Raw genomic sequence first — 16,970 nt, forward strand, 5'->3', positions numbered from 1 at the left:
ACGGACAGACGGACAGACGGACATGGCTATATCGTCTCGGCTGTTGACGCTGATCAAGAATATATATACTTTATAGGGTCGGAGATGCCTCCTTCTACCTGTTACATACATTTCCTGCCGGCACAAAGTTATAATACCCTTCTACCCTATGGGTAGCGGGTATAAAAACCTAAAGCAATTTGATAGAAAGGGACAACTACAATGCATCACATTTGCAGGTTAGCAAACTGATATTAGCGCGATCAACCTGAGGAGATTTTAAGAAGACGGAAGAAGAACCACACAAAAGTTAGTCAACATTTTTTCGCTTGCGGTTGCAGTTCCATTGCCGCCAAAAGCTGTTGAATTTGCGCACTTTTTATATACATATGTGTAGGAATTGTGTTAAAACCGTGTAACGAGTAAAGTTATCGCATAATTCATGTAAAATGAGAAGTTCTCATTTAATTGCGATCGATACAAATTTTTTTTGTGTGCTACATAACCTCATGCTCCCAAGGAGCACCCCTTTCGCTTCTTTTTTCGATGCTTGTAGAAGCTTGCTGTTATTTCAATAAATCCATATGCTTTTGCAATGTAGCTACATATGTATTAATCAATTTTTTGTCTGTGTTTGTGTAAAAATGCAAAATAAGTGAAGAAGTGCAATGCAAAAAGTTCTACCGGTCAAAGCCCAATTTTCACAGCTAGCCTCTCTAACGTACAGATTAAGAAAGAAAGCAATGCAAAGTGAAGAGCTACGTTAGCAAAGAGAACAGTTCTATCGTGCGCCATTTTTTTTTCTTCTTTTCTTCTGGTGACGTGTAATTCTATATAATTGGAGCGAGAATGAAGCCGATCTAATGGATCGAAATTTAAGAGAGATTGGAAGCAATGTAAAGTAAAAAGTGTAAGTGAAGTGTTGTCTGATTGATGTGAAAAAATGTTAATATTGTTTTTTTCAAGTGTTAATCTAAATTACAAAGTAAGTAAATTGAGTTAATATTATACTTTAAACTTGTATAAACTTGTTGCATAGGAATTTGATTTTTACATTTCATTTACTCTTAACTAAAGTTCTTTAAATATAATTAATTTTCGAGCAGTTGCAATTGATGTTGCGTATGTTAGATATTCACCACACAAAATTGTCACGTTATTATGCTTGCTTATTGGATATTGGTTGGATTGATAAATCTGCAGCTTCCAATTGAAGTCCTTTATTTCGCCAGCTGCCTGAAAGTATGCAATTGTTTTTAGCACGCCGCGAGCAATAGAATTTTAATTACGGTTAAATAATTCAAAATGTATTGCATAGCACAGAGGCGCGACATCGCGTTTGTCGTTTGACATCGCTTTGTTCATTAGCCTACCGACAGCATAATTGAATAGTTTGTCCCGTTTGCCAAAAATAAACGGATAATTCAATTTCAATATGTGTGAGCGAGAGAGGGAAAGAGCAAGTAAAACTAATTCGAAAAATCGAAAATTGCCAATAATAATAAACGTTGGCCTAAAATGCAACATTTTGCACTTTGTACCAGATTTTGTTATGCATGTCCCTTGCTGGGTTTACATAATTAACAGAACGTTCATTAGTCTGGCATTCCTCCTAAACATTTCTATACATATATGGTTGCCCTGGCTGCTAATGCGACAGAATTGCGGCTATGAATTATTTGAATTTGATTGCTTTTAATAAACGCGAATACATTCTCAATTAAATGCGGTTCATTATGAAAGCATTAACATTTTAATTTATAATGCATTTACAAATATTAACTGAGTCTGCACTGGCGTAAATTATATGTGAAATATGAAATCACATTTGGTGTTTGATTTTGTTAATTTCTGTCAAGTAATAAATAATTATATTTCTTTATAATACAACCAGTATATATTATTTATATTCTAAAACTACTTATATTTGCCTTCTATATTACAATCTTTTAACGACGCCATTTATTAAATAACACCATTAATCAAATCTAGTGGAACCAATAATAGATCAATGAAAACTGAAACGCAGAAGACGATGGCAAAAAAAATATAGAAAAATAACCGCAGGCTTATATAAATTACCGCACCAAACATAAGTTCGAAAAATAAAGCAAAATTAATTTGCCAATATCAATAATGCAAATATAAGAAAACAATAAAAGAAAAAAATACCAAACCGGTTATCGTATGGTACAATTATGTGAGCGCCAATATGTCGAGATTTGTTTGTCCATTTTGTCTGCATAAATAAATAAACAGACCAAGAGATGTAGACAGATAGCTCTCGTTGATAGTCGGCAAAAAAAAAATTGAAAATGGTGAAATTAGCAAGAGTTGTGATTATATTGTTGGATTTTGTCTTAAATCGAATATACATTTTGTGTTAAGTGCATTTATTATACAGTTTATTTAATAGCCCTGGTTATATGAGCAAACAGTTCAGATTTTTGAAAGCTCGCGACATTGAATCTTTTCCGGCGGACTTCCCCGGCAATTAGATGCTAAGTGTGCAAACAACACATATCAAATTCTCTTTGTTTATCTAGCATTTGACCAAAAACAAAATAAAAAAATCACAAAATACCAGCATTCATTTCATATAAATAGATTTTCACATCTTTCCGATATGGAAAACCCCTTTGGCGATGACGCTGATGAGTCGCACTTGATGCGATCTTGAATCGGGGTAACTCACGTGTGATATTTACTTGTACCGTAGTATACTGTATGTAGAATATTAGCTATTGCGCCGTGACGACATTGAAACTGGTTTGCCAAGTTTTATCGTGTACTAGAATACATTTTATTAGCAGCTTACGTATACATTTGTTAATTCATAATTGCATAATGATCATTTTAAGTCTTAATTGCACATATTAAATTGTAGTTAACAATTTTTGAATAATAATTAGATAATTTATCATATCGCTTTCACTCTTTGTGGGATTTTAATTCTTGCCCTGCTAGAGTTCGTGTACCTAGAGAATGAGCTTTTGCATTCTCTCTCTCTTTCTGTTTAATTTCTCTCAATAGCAAATTCAATTTGTAGAGTAAAGCTTCGCTTCAAGTTTGTTTATAGAAAGCGACTTAAAAGCTTACGCGTGTTGTGGATTTCACTACGATTACTACTCGCAGCTTAATCTAAGTAATACTATTAAGATGCATATTACACATACTGAGTAGATCGATCATGAATGAGTCAAGTTCAAAGGAACTAGTTAATGAATAGATGATAATCGTTTTAGAATTGTTGTTAATACAAGTGAAGAAGCTAATACTGATAATTGCTAATTAAGTTACACTTCATGTTAATATATACTGTTCAATAACAACAATTACAACTACATTAGTGCATTGTTAAGTACTTAAACTAACAGTTCCGATCAATATCATAGCCTTTAAAATTACTTTGAATCTGATTTTGTTTACAATCTACACAGTTGTTTTCTGTTCTCTACGTGACTTAAACATGACACGTGCTCATCTCTAAGGAATATAGATTTATTTACACATTGTTAGCTCACATATTAAATTAATTGATTTTTCTCGAATTTCTGTATGATTTCGATTTGTTATTTGTTTTGTAACGACGCCATCGAAACCGCTTTGTTAGCCAAAAACGAGGCGAATAAACTCTTCAAGTTGAACTTGTCAGTTGATTAGAATATCCAAATCGCAAATACGAGATTTGCTGCGAGAGAGAGAGAGAGAGAGAAGTCGACTAGGAAGACCAGATACGCCCATCAGCACAACAAACTCTAAAAAATCTACAAAACATAGCTATTAATATTGGAGTCTACTATAAGTACAGACGAGACAGGCACTCTTAATAATCTGTACATAATTATGCTGTTTTTTGAAACTCTCAAGTTGTTGTTTTTCGATTTTGGGATTCACCCGGTCAAGTGACAGCCAAAAGCCGGTGTTCGTTTTATTGTTCAAAAATTGATAATGATGCTGATGATGAAGCCGAAGTCGATAATTAGAAATAAAAGCAAAAGAAAACCGGCTGCCGAACTTAGTTCGGGGTTCCAATTTATCACAGCCACACAATCAAACAGATCAGTTTACGAGGTGCCGTTGCTCTACGTTCGCCTTACCTACGCATCTGGTATAAATAGTTTGGGATACTGTGAATTGGTACATCAGTTGATCTGTTACCTGCTTTGCGTGCACAACACTCACGTTTCAACGAGCAATATGAAGACTTTGATTGTGCTGGCACTTTTGGTGGCTGCCGCATCGGCTCTGCCACAATTTGGATTCGGTGGTCCAGGCTTCGGTGGCCCTGGATTCGGTGGCCCAGGATTCGGTGGCCCAGGATTTGGAGGTGGACCTGGATTTGGAGGCGGCTTCGGCGGTCGTCCAGGATTCGGCGGCGGCGGCTTCGGCGGTAACCCATATGGCGGCGGATTCGGTGGCAACCCATACGGCGGCGGATTCGGTGGCGGCCCATACCGTGGTGGTGGTGGATTCGGTGGCGGCCGTGGTGGCGGTCGTGGTGGCGGCGGCGGATCTGCATCGGCCTCAGCCTCATCCAGTGCTTCAGCTGCAGGTGGTGGTGGCGGTGGTGCTGCATCAGCTTCATCGTCCGCCTCCGCCTCCTCAAGTGGCGGTGGATTCCGCGGCTAGGCTATCAAAGCTGATGCCTGGAGCATCGAAACGAGATTACAAATAAATTAAGTTTAATTATTAATAAAAAGTCTGAAAACTACAAAAAAAAAAACATAAAACATGATAAACAAAATAATGTTGTTTATTTTCGACAAACAAAAAAGGCAGAACTTGTGCTGATTGACTTTCTGTTTATATTATATATCAGGTTTTTTTACTACTGGAGATGAGTAACAAATTCGTATTCTATGAGAGTTGCCCGTTAATTTTGACATATATGTATGTGAGAGCAACAATAAAAATATTCGCACATACGTGTTTGATCTGTGGTTTGGGGCAAGTACAGTGCTTCCTCACTTTAATATGTTTCGATCCTCTACAATTTTTAGAAAGGGAATAGAAAAGTATCTTGGCTTGGACAATGGGAAATACACATATAAGATGAGATGGATATTATATAGGATAATAATTAGAATGAGTATAATCAGTATAAAGAATTAGCACCTAATCTCAGAATTTATTAATAACGGTGTCTGGGAAGTTTTAACATCGATAATAAAAGCCGTTAGACAACAGAGTTTATATAATTTTTTTTTAATATAATTTTAATAATTACACCTAATAAATTGTCCATACGCATGAATAATATGTAATGTAAAATTATATTATAAATGTAACTCCTCCATTAAAAATTCTTCATTTAAGTCCAATACAATTTAGTGTAGGGTGCAGACCACAGACTGATTCGTTGCACTGTTTCGTATTTTATTTGCTAATTGAATTTTAGAATCAGAATTTGGGCAATTTCTCTCTTTTTTTGGTGCATCATTAAAATGCAATGATTATATTTAATTTTTTACTCCTTCCTGCGTATACACACTTTCTCTTTCAAAATGATGAATCAAGGCGGATTTTGTTCAGGAATGGATTGTATAAGTCTAGCCATAGTTTGATAATTTGGTTCGATTTGCGAAACCACAATGAAGCTACAAAACTGTCTATCATTCTCTCGGTTAAGTGACAGACGAAAGCCGATGAACGCTTTATTTTAATAAATTAATAATGATGCTTTCATGATAAAGCCGAAGTTGATATTTAGAAATAAAAGCAAATGAAAACCGGCTGCCGAACTTGGTTCGGGGATTCAATTTATTACAGCCAGACATCCAAATATTTTGTATAAATAGCTTGGGATATTGTGGTTTGGTCCATCAGTTGATCTGTAAACTGCTTTGCGTGCATAACATACACACATTTTATCGATCGTCGTTACGAGCAATATGAAGTTGTTGATTGTCCTTACTCTTTTGGTGGCTGCCGCATCGGCAATGCCACAATTCGGCGGATTCGGTGGACCAGGTGGATTTGGTGGATTTGGTGGTGGTCCTGGCTTTGGCGGCGGCGGTTTTGGTGGAGGCCCTGGAGGATTCGGTGGACCTGGTGGATTCGGCGGTGGCCCTGGATTCGGAGGCGGTGGTTTTGGTGGTCCTGGTGGATTCGGTGGACGACCAGGATTTGGTGGCGGATTCGGCGGACCAGGTGGATTCTACGGCTAAGCTATCTAAGCTGATGCCTGGAGCATCGAAAACATATTACAAATACAATAAGATTAGTTGTAAATTAAAAGTCTGAAAACCACAAAAATATATAAAAACAACAAAACATAAAACAAACGTTATTTTTTCTCTAAACAAAAGATTGAGCTCGTCGAGCTGATTGACTTTAAGTTTATATGTATATCAGGTTTGTCTACTACTGAACATGAGTAACGAATTCGTATTCTACGAGAGCTGCATAAAACGCCCGTTAATTTTGACATATATATGAAAACAACAACATTAAATTTGTTTGCTCAGACGGATTTTATCTGTTGTTTAGGGCACGTGCAGAGCTTCCCTATTTAATAAGTAGTTACAAAGTAATTAAAATAATATTTGAAATTTATAACTCCGTGAATTTTTTAGATTACAGAATTCAGTAAATAAATTTAGGCTATCGTATTTATTTTTATCTAAACTATTCTCATATTCTCTTAGTGTACCATCCATTGGAAAATCCCGATAGAATTTCGTGTATGGTGCAGACCGCAAAAAGCTGCGTTGTAGTTTTTTTTTACCATTAATTTAAATCTCCGCTTGTGTTGTTGTTGCTAATTGAATCTTAGAATCAAAATTAATACAATTGCTGCCTTTTTTGGTTCAACTCCAAAATGTAATGATAATATTTATATTTTTATATACCAATGTATCTATGAGGAACCTTGAATGGATTGTATAAAAGCAGCCGTCGATCGACAGTTTGGTGAGGTTTTGTGAAGCCGCGTCGAGGCTATGAAGCTGTTTATCGTTCTCGCTGTTCTGTTAGCAATTGCCGCTGAAGCGGCGGCCAGTGCACATCGTCCACATGGCAGACCTTTTGGCGGCTTCGGTGGTGGAGGAGGAGGTGGAGCTGGATTCGGCGGTGGCGGTTCTGGAGGTGGATTTGGCGGAGGTCCTGGAGGTGGATTCGGCGGAGGTCCTGGAGGTGGATTCGGTGGAGGACCTGGATTCGGTGCAAGCTCATCTTCCAGCGCCACTGTGAATGGTGGCTTTGGTGGTGGAAATGTTGGATCATCCGCTAGCTCAAATGGTTTCTTTGGATAAAGCCTTAGATCAGCTGTGTATTCTAAATTCCGTATTCATACGACAACCGCGAAATTAAATGCTGCACACAGTTGAGTTATTATATTTTTCGGCCTTTTAATACTATGTTTTGTCTTGAATATTTCAAAAGGCTGGAAGTTTCGTAAGTTTTTTAACACCAAGGCACAACTGTCTATGGTTGACGTTTGGGTTACTCAAAGTTTCGTTTAAAAGTGTTTTTGAGTTGTGTCTTTCAGCTTAATGAAGTAGTTTCTTCAGTTGGGTTATTCAAATGTAACGTGGAATTACATTACTTTTTTTATAAGACCTCATTATCGAACTCCGTTTAGTAGCCACAAAGTACGATATCAAACAACACCAACATACATAATACAAAACAAGTAAGAAAGTTACAGTCGAGTGTGCTCGACTGTGAGATACCCGCTACCCATTTTTAATAAAGGCAAAATATTGCGGTATCATTTTCAAAATATACCGAAAATACTAAAAAAAATACTAAAAAATATACCAAATGGTATGTTTGGTATATCGATGTAGTACACCATTCAAAATATACCATAAACGGCACAATGTGCCAGATTGTCGGCCAAAGCAACTCAGACCCCTAGTAAGTAGGCGTTTTTGCCCATACAAAAGTATTTCTTTAATAACATCCACAATTTTTATCTGAACGCAACCCAATTTTCAGGAATCATAACTATTACAGTAATTATTATATATACCAAAATTCGTAGCTCTAGCTTTAAAATTACACTTGTTATTCGATTTTTTTGATTTGCGGGGGCGGAAGTGGGCGTGGCAAAAATTTGAAACAAACTTGATCTGCGTGCAAACATAACAAATGCTGTCGAAAAAAATTATAGCTCTATCTCTTATAGTCTCTGAGATCTAGGTGTTCATACGGACGGACGGACAGACGGACAGACGGACAGACGGACAGACAGACAGACGGACATGGCTATATCGTCTCGGCTGTTGACGCTGATCAAGAATATATATACTTTATAGGGTCGGAGATGCCTCCTTCTACCTGTTACATACATTTCCTGCCGGCACAAAGTTATAATACCCTTCTACCCTATGGGTAGCGGGTATAATTAGAATCGTTTGTGTTTTAATAACATAAAAGCATAATATCATGTGATGATCATCTTTCACCTACACTCATCTCACTTTGTCTTGCTGACAATCTCCTCGTCTTTTGTCTCTGTCCCATAAGATTTCAGTTCATAAAGATTCGACAACTTAAAGCTCAACAATGGTGGCTGTTGCCTCAGCTCAAGCTCAAGGCGGTGGCGGAATTTTAGGCCGACGTCCTGGATTTGGCGGTGGTCTTGGAGGTGGTTTTGGTGGTAGCTTCGGAGGACCTAATCGTGGGATTCTTGGCCTACTACCCATGGTCAGCGGTCAAGGTTTAGCCAGCGCAGCTTCGACTGCTGCAGCTTGGTATTATATTAAAAATTATATTAATAATCATTGAATGCCAATAAAAGTCTTGAGCAAAATATGCAATACTTATTATAGTATGTATGAAGAAGAACTTTTAGTTGGTAAGTAATTAAAAGATGATGCAGTAGCTACACGCTTTCTGTATTTTGAAAGGATTTCTGCTGCTACGGTCATTATACCCGCTACCCATAGGGTAGAAGGGTATTATAACTTTGTGCCGGCAGGAAATGTATGTAACAGGTAGAAGGAGGCATCTCCGACCCTATAAAGTATATATATTCTTGATCAGCGTCAACAGCCCAGACGATATAGCCATGTCCGTCTGTGTGTCTGTGTGTCTGTCCGTCTGTCCGTATGAAACACTGGATCTCAGAGACTATTTGAGATAGAGCTATAATTTTTTTTCGACAGCATTTGTTATGTTTGCACGCAGATCAAGTTTGTTTCAAATTTTTGCCACGCCCACTTCCGCCCCCGCAAATCAAAAAATCGAGTAACAAGCGTAATTTTAAAGCTAGAGTTCCGAATTTTGGTATATGTAATAACTACTATAGTAGTTATGATTTCTGGTTGCGATCAGATAAAAATTGTCAAAGTTATTAAATAAATACTTTTGTATTGGCAAAAACGCCTACTTACTAGGGGTCTGAGTTACTTTGGCTGACAAACTGGTATATTGTGCCGTCTATGGTATATTTTGAATACGGTACTATGTCGATATACCAAATATACCATTTGGTATACTTTTAGTATTTTTGCAGTATATTTGGTATATTTTGAGAAAATATCGCAAAATATATTTCTTTTATTCAAAATGGGTAGCGGGTATCTCACAGTCGAGTACACTCGACTGTAGCTTTCTTACTTGTTTTTAGATTGGTTCGGCGTACTTTGCATATGGGTAATTCCATGACGGATTTTATCCCGTGCGAGACTCTTTACATTGAAAATAACATAAACTGAAACAATTTTAAAAATAAGAAAAGGTTATTTTTATATCTCTAGATAAGTACTTTAATTAGAGCTAAGAATGGTTTTGGAATTTTCTTTCTGTTTTGTTTTCTGTTCTGATAATTGCAAAAATTAACAAATTCGTACGCAAAACCAAAAAATTAACGAATTTATATATTTTATCGTAAAACAAGTTCCTAAAATCAATCTTAGCTGTGAATATTTCATTTATTTGAAAAAAAAAAAAAAAATATATATATATATATATATATATATATATATATATATATATATATATATATATTCACATATTGTATACATATATTGGTTTTGATTAGTGTTGTTACCTATTACAATAATAATTGATTTGAAAACACATATATGTATTATGTAGTTGGATTTTGTGTATTGGGATAAACAAACTAATATTAAATCAATAGACAGAATAAAATAGAAATAGAAATCAATAGAAAGAATAAATGAGATAATAAAAGCCCTAAAATATAATGTTACAAGAGTTGTTTTGTTTTTATTTTTACTATTTATAAAGATATTGAATTAGTACTAGCACTGTATAAGTAGTACCATAACACAACCCAAAATATATGTATGTGTATTTTGATATGTATATTTAATATTAAATTAAGATGTAATTTGCTTTGTGTAAACAAAACTTGTTCTTCTTTCTGGTTAAGGTTACTGTGCATATTGTTGTTGCTGGTAAAATTCAGTCTTTGAAGTTAAACGAATTAATATTGAAATAAGAATTGTTTTGTTTTAAAAAATAATAATAATAATAACAGACTAATGCGATGATCTTATTTCGTTCATTTTTTTCTTCACTTACATTCTTTTCACTCTCTCTTGCTGCTTTTGTACTCCTGTCTCTGTCACTCAAGCTGTCTGATCGTAGAGATTGTGTAAATGGGGCTTGCAGCTGAGTTGTATAAAAGCAGCCGCCAGGGCAGTGGATTTAGTTAAATTAGTGAAGTGAACTTAAGGGTCAGCAATGAAATTACTTGTTGCTCTTACAGTCCTGGTGGCTGTTGCCTTAGCGGCACCTCAATTCCCTAGTGGTGCTCGAGCTCCATCCCAAGCCGGGGGCGGTGGAATAATCGGTCGTCGACCTGGTGGCGGAGTTAACGGCAATCGTGGAGTCCCTGGTGGCAGTCCTGGAGGCGGTCCTAGAGCGGCGGTTCTAGTGGTCCTGGGGGTGGGTACTGGCGGCGGATTCGGGCCTGGAGGCGGCGGTTTTGGTGGCGGATTTGGGCCTGGAGGCGGCGGTTTTGGTGGCGGATTCGGGCCTGGAGGCGGCGGTTTTGGTGGCGGATTTGGGCCTGGAGGCGGCGGTTTTGGTGGCGGATTCGGGCCTGGAGGCGGCGGTTTTGGTGGTGGACCTGGTGGCGGATTTGGGCATCGTGGCGGAAATAGCGGCGGTGCGAGTTCAGCCAGTGCATCTGCCTCAGCTTCTACCAGCGGGGGAGGGGGCAGGGGATGAGGAAGTAATATCCCAAATTTCAATGGAAACGGTTTTTTCTACGGCTAAGCATCGCATTTAAACCTCGTATTGGGAGCGTATTGTAAAATTCTTAAAGAAAATTTGCAAAGTTGCAATTCGTATAGTATGAAGAAGAACACTTAGTAAATTTATTAATAAAATGGTATATGCTTTCTGTCTCAACCTAAATTAAATATAAACTTATTAATTGGACAATTTTAATTAATTGTTGGTTAACCTGAGAATTTGCTTAACTATTTATTTGTAAATAAAATTGTAACAAATAATTCCTCCATACTCAATAAACAATTTAAATTTTATGTTTCTGAAAGTTGATCTTGCATGGTGAATGGTGAATGGTGAATGGTGATTTTGGAACAGAAAAGGTTGGTTTAGCGCTAGTAGAAATGGTTTGAGAAACGTATTCTGAATTCCTTTTTCATACGCAAACCGTAAATTGAAATGCTGCATATTTTTTAGATTGGTTTCAAATTCGATTGTATTTTTCGGCAATCCACAAAGTATACTGTGTTTTAAAGCGTCTTCTATCATAGTTTTGGTTCGTGTTTCGAGTTGAATATTTAAAATGCTAATGAACTTACGTATCGAATGAGATCTTAACACTGAGATGTTCAGTTACTTTAAGTCTGGTCGGAAAGTGTTGTAGAATTGTTGTTATCATACAGATCAGTGAATAAGTTTCTTCGATGTGTCATGGAATTATATTATATTTGCCTTAAGTTATTAGACTCTATAAGACTCAGACTCTGTTTATCATTGCAAATTATTTATGCATACGATTCAAGAATAATTAAAATTTGCAAGAAAATCAAATGAAGAGAATACTGATTAAGAATTGTTTTTTTTTTTGTGTCTTTGATATCAATAATTAATTGGTTTGAGCACAACGAAACCGAGGAGTGAAATGGTTGGGAGCAAGGGGCACGTCTAAGCCATGGTATAAATGCAGATGTCGATGATGACGATCGTAATTATAATAAACCGGTTCAAACATTTATTGATGAGGGAATAGGGCGTTGCGTGTGTTGTTTTGTTTGTGGATCAACTAATTGATACAACTAATTTGCTTTGTGTGAGCATTTAGCATCGCTTGTGGTTGTTGTGGTTTTGTTTGTGTTGATGTTGTTGTGTTGCTATTGTTGTTGTTGTTGTTGGTGAGTCTGAATTTCTGTCTGCGACGTTAAACAAACTAATAACAACATTAGAATTGTTTGTGTTTTTGAATAACACACTAAAAAGCGATGATCATCTTTTTTCTCATTCTTTCCCTCACCTACACTCATTCTCACTCTCTTTCTCTCGCTGCCTATCTCTCACACTTATCTCCTGTCTCTGTTACACAAGCTTATTGATCGTAGAGATTTGGTAAATGTGGCCTGGGGCTAAGTTGTATAAAAGCAGCCGCCGGGCAAATGATTGCTTAAGTTTGTGAAATCCACTCAAAGCTTAACAATGAAACTGTTTGTTGCTCTCACAGTCCTTGTGGCTGTTGCCTCAGCGGCACCTCAATTCGGTGGTGGTGGCGCTAACGCTAATGCTGCCTCTACCGCTAATGCCCAAGGAGGTGGTCAAGGTGGATTCGGCGGTGGTCCTGGATTCGGCGGCAATCGTGGTGGTCCCGGTGCTGGATTCGGCGGACAAGGACAAGGAGGATTTGGCGGTCCTGGTGGATTTGGCGGACCTGGCGGACAAGGAGGATTTGGTGGCGGTCCTGGTGGTCCTGGTGGATTCGGCGGTGGCGGTCAAGGAGGATTTGGCGGTCAAGGAGGATTTGGCGGACAAGGAGGTTTCAACCGCGGCGGCGGCGGTGGTTCATCCAGCGCATCTGCCTCCGCATCTGCCAATGCCAATAGCAATGGTTTCGGTGGTGGAAACGCCAACGCCAATGCCAACGCAAATGCCAATTCAAACGGTTTCGGCAAATAAGCTTCACAATAAAACATCATCTTTATAAATTATTTCAATAATCATTGAATGTCAATAAAAATCATAATTAAAATTAGAAAAGATACATTTTTTTACTTATATTTTATAATGGGTTTATTACTAATAGAGTTCCTAGATATTACTTGTATCTATCGAGCCTTTTTACTTCTACAACCAATTGTTGATTACATTATTATTTTTATAGTTGGGCTCTTTTGCCTCTATTTGGTTATAGTTTTTTACATTATTAATACGTGTTGATTAGAGTTTTTATCGCTCTATTAATCGATCGCATATATTAATAACCGATTTGCAAAAGTGATGTAACGCTTTGAATATAACTACGGAAGAGCCTTGTCATACTTTGAAGGTTTTCTAAGGTTCCCGAACTTTTGGGTAATTTACAGGAAAAACCAGTAATACGGCTTAGAATTCCATCTAAAATTTGCCAATCATTTGGGAATAATAATAAAGTGTAAATCTTTGCATTATGATTTTAGATTGCAGTTTTTGAGAATTTGTGTAGTCTTCTATTATTAGAAAAAGAAAAAACTACATTTTGAAAGTCAGCAATTAGCATCGAAAGAGAGCTGTGAAACATCATATATATACATATATAGTATAATATAGGTAAATAATAGTAGAATTTATAACCGGTTTGAGAGAAATTCAACATGAGTCCAGCTCATGTTTGCTCCCAAAGATTTGCACACACTTTCCGTAGTTCCCCAATTCCCACCGACTTGACTAGTTTGTGTGTTCATAATCAGAATCCTAATGTTGTCATAATTCAGTCTGCAAATGTTTTGTCTGCGTTTCACACATACATACACAACACGGCGTTTATGCTAATTGACATCTTTAATCGTTTATTATTTAATACCCTTTCGAAAGGTATTTCAACCATTTCATAGAGTTTGTTGCACATTATAAAGTCAATGAATTAAATTAATGTTAAACGTCGTCTCAAAAGTTCTATAAATGCGTGACAAGGGCATTAAACCTTCGGTTTGTTAAACCTTTTAGCCTAATGATGTTGTCTGGTTTACGTCTGGTTTTCGTCTGATTTTGTTTGCTTCCCGTTTAGTGTTATAAAAACGTTGATTCTCAACACAGATCATTAAGTGTGTTTCGTGACTTCAGCCAGTTCGGACAAGTAGCATCATGAAGATCTTTATCGTACTCAGCGTTATCCTCGCTGTGGCCTCGGCCGCTCCACGCAGCAGACGTGAATCCACTGCCAATGCCAATGCCAACGCCCAGGCTCAAGGCGAAAATTACGGCAATCGTGGATTTGGTGGACCAGGTGGTTATGGAGGATTTGGCGGCCAGGGTGGATATGGAGGATTCAATGGAGGCTATGGCGGACCCGGAGGATTCGGTGGTGGAGGATACGGTGCTCCCGGAGGATATGGTGGCCCCTCTTTTGGTTACGGCGGAAATCGTTTCAACGGTTTTGGTGGCGGATACCAACGTGGTCCTGGATTCCAAGGAGGTCCCGGTGGTCCAGGTAGTTTTGGCGGATTTGGCGGTGAATCGAACGCAAATGCAAATGCCAATGCCAATGCTAATGCCAACGGTGGCGGATATGGCGGTGGTAATGCGAATGCCAATGCTAATGCCAATGCTAATGCTAACGGTGCCGGATTTGGTGGCGGTAATGCGAATGCCGATGCCAATGCTGTCGCAAATGCTGAGGGTAACGGATTCGGTCCAGGATTCGGTGGTGCCAATGCCAATGCTGACTCCAATGCTGTGGCTAATGGCGGTGGCTTTGGTGGTTTCGGTGGTGATGCTAAGGCTTCCTCTGTGGCCAACGCTTCATCCAATGGCGGTCTTGCTTCAGCCACATCCAATGCATCCGCTGTGGCTGGAAAGTAAACTCACTGATTGTCCATTGATCACTTCTCACTTTCAAGTAATTTAGCTGTTCTTAATTTATTAAAAAATTAAAAAATTCTACAATTAATAACTGGATTTTATTTAAAGTGTTTCCATTATGTTTGCATGTTGGTTGCAGACAACAAAGATTAATAACTCTACACATTAATTAGTTTGTTCGTCTTGATCACGTAAGCCTGTGCCGTTGACCCATTCTCTCGAATCTTTATCTTTGTGAACAGATAAGTATTCGACTTTAAAAAACCTGTCATTTCTTGTTTCCAAAAGTTTCCATCCGACGATAAACTAATGAATAATGAAATTTATGTTTAACAATATTGTATAATGTTGTACAATTTACTTTTAAATGAGTTCGTCTCTATACACTTTAAAAAGATTTATTTAAGTGTGGAAAATAACTAGTCAAATTTCGACAGTGTGCCACAGATTTTAAGAAGCTACAGAGTATTCAGTAAAGAATAAATTAGATATCGTAAATATCCATATTAATATGTAAGTAGTCTATAAACCGGTTCGAGAGAAATTTAGCACTTTGAATTCAGTTCGATATTTGCCTCTTCAAGATTCGCAGATTTATAATATTTATGTATGTCAGCATACATAATAACATACTATAAGATCGTATTTAACTGTCCGGGTTCAAAATCGGCGCCCTAATGCTCTAGTCATAATTTAATTTGCAAATGTTTATCCTCATATCGGATTTTTGCCTCTACGTATGCTAATTGGTGGCGTCTTCTTGGTTTTCGGGTGCTATAAAAGCCGAAACCCTTAGCAGAGTTCATCAAGTATCTTGAAAGAGTTTGAACATTCAACATTATGAAGATCTTTGTGGTGCTCAGCATTCTCCTGGCTGTCGTCGCAGCTGCTCCCCATGGCGGTGGTCATGGTGAGGGTTCCACTGCCAATGCCAATGCCAATGCCGCTGCCACTGCTCAGGGTGGTGCTTCAGGTGGCAATCGTGGCAACTTCGGTGGTCCAGGCAGCTTTGGCAATGCTAGCGGAAACGGCAACAGAGGCGGACCAGGAGCGGATGGTGGTGATGCCAATGCTAACGCCAATTCTTCAGCCGTTGCTAACGGAACCGGAGGTCGAGGTGGTGCTACCAATGCCAATGCCAACTCTCAGGCAGTTGCTCAGTCCAATGGTGGTGGCCGCATCGGAGGTGGCGGCAATGCGAATGCCAATGCTTCTTCCAGTGCCATCGCCAATGGTAACCGAGGAGGCTCCGCTTCAGCCTCGTCCAGCGCATCTGCCGTTGCCACAGCTGGCAAATAAGCACCGAGAAGTACTAACTATGTGATTTAGTCTTTCATAATTTATTCTCTAAATATACTTTTGCTAAAAAATAAAAATACATATCGATTTTAAATAGTAAATTTAGTTTCTTTATTCAAGTTCATAAAAAGATTTAGATATTTGGGGTTTACTTTATTCGTCACTAGTTCATTTCTAAAATAAAGTTTTTGGTATATGTTTGTGAAATAAACATTGATTATCAATGAGGTGTGAATTCTTTCAGCCAACTCTTTTGGCATCTGAGTGTCTTCAAACAAAACGGATCTCTGACTAGGGGACTTTCACGGCTGGAAGTTTCTACAACATTAATAAATTTAATAACGTATAATACAGAAGTTTAATATGAAACCAATTTAATTATAATATCAACCTAGTCAGTTATTTTCCGCAATCTCTAAATAAAGTATAAATTAAATTCAATTTGCAGCAGGTTTTTTTTTGAAGTATAAATTTTATGATCATCATTTAAACAATCTAATTGAATTTAAAATTGATACCATTAACTCGTAAGTCAAGATTAAATTGCTATTTAAATTAAAAATTGACCATTCTTTGAATAATGTTGCAAAGTTTGCAAATTTAAACATTTTTATTTTATCCTTATCACAGTTTTCAACAACTGTGGTAATGCAATATGTAAATAACATAACTGTAACCTTGCCAACTCATATTCTAATATTTATCTTATC

General features: G+C 37.5%; 3 protein-coding genes across 3 annotated transcripts; all 3 read left to right on the forward strand.

Annotated features, from left to right (window-relative positions):
- The first annotated feature begins 3,915 nt into the window (after nt 1-3,915).
- LOC117564411 (ctenidin-3) lies at nt 3,916-4,705 on the forward strand. Its single transcript, XM_034243143.2, has one exon. The coding sequence runs from the start codon at nt 3,931-3,933 to the stop codon at nt 4,609-4,611; it is 681 nt and encodes a 226-aa protein (XP_034099034.2). The 5' UTR covers nt 3,916-3,930; the 3' UTR covers nt 4,612-4,705.
- Nucleotides 4,706-5,840: 1,135 nt separating this feature from the next.
- LOC117563885 (uncharacterized) lies at nt 5,841-15,047 on the forward strand. Its single transcript, XM_052002724.1, has 7 exons — nt 5,841-6,146; nt 6,909-7,234; nt 8,487-8,647; nt 10,634-11,023; nt 11,054-11,121; nt 12,632-13,066; nt 14,218-15,047. Exons 1-7 carry the CDS (start codon nt 5,874-5,876, stop codon nt 14,959-14,961), a joined length of 2,397 nt encoding a protein of 798 aa, XP_051858684.1. The 5' UTR covers nt 5,841-5,873; the 3' UTR covers nt 14,962-15,047.
- Nucleotides 15,048-15,780: 733 nt separating this feature from the next.
- LOC117564410 (circumsporozoite protein-like) lies at nt 15,781-16,359 on the forward strand. The gene has a single exon (XM_034243142.2). The coding sequence runs from the start codon at nt 15,802-15,804 to the stop codon at nt 16,258-16,260; it is 459 nt and encodes a 152-aa protein (XP_034099033.2). The 5' UTR covers nt 15,781-15,801; the 3' UTR covers nt 16,261-16,359.
- The last annotated feature ends 611 nt before the right edge of the window (nt 16,360-16,970 follow it).

The sequence above is a fragment of the Drosophila albomicans genome, chromosome 2L, assembly GCF_009650485.2.
Source record: "Drosophila albomicans strain 15112-1751.03 chromosome 2L, ASM965048v2, whole genome shotgun sequence".
NCBI classification, from domain to species: domain Eukaryota; kingdom Metazoa; phylum Arthropoda; class Insecta; order Diptera; family Drosophilidae; genus Drosophila; species Drosophila albomicans.

Coding starts and splice junctions, on each gene's coding strand:
- LOC117564410 (XM_034243142.2), top strand. CDS start 15,802: ATGAAGATCTTTGTGGTGCTCAGCATTCTCCTGGCTGTCGTCGCAGCT.
- LOC117564411 (XM_034243143.2), top strand. CDS start 3,931: ATGATGCTGATGATGAAGCCGAAGTCGATAATTAGAAATAAAAGCAAA.
- LOC117563885 (XM_052002724.1), top strand. CDS start 5,874: ATGAAGTTGTTGATTGTCCTTACTCTTTTGGTGGCTGCCGCATCGGCA. Junction 11,024..11,053: donor GCCTGGAGGCGGCGGTTTTG/GTGGTGGACCTG, acceptor GATTTGGGCATC/GTGGCGGAAATAGCGGCGGT. Junction 11,122..12,631: donor CTTCTACCAGCGGGGGAGGG/GGCAGGGGATGA, acceptor TTGCTCTCACAG/TCCTTGTGGCTGTTGCCTCA.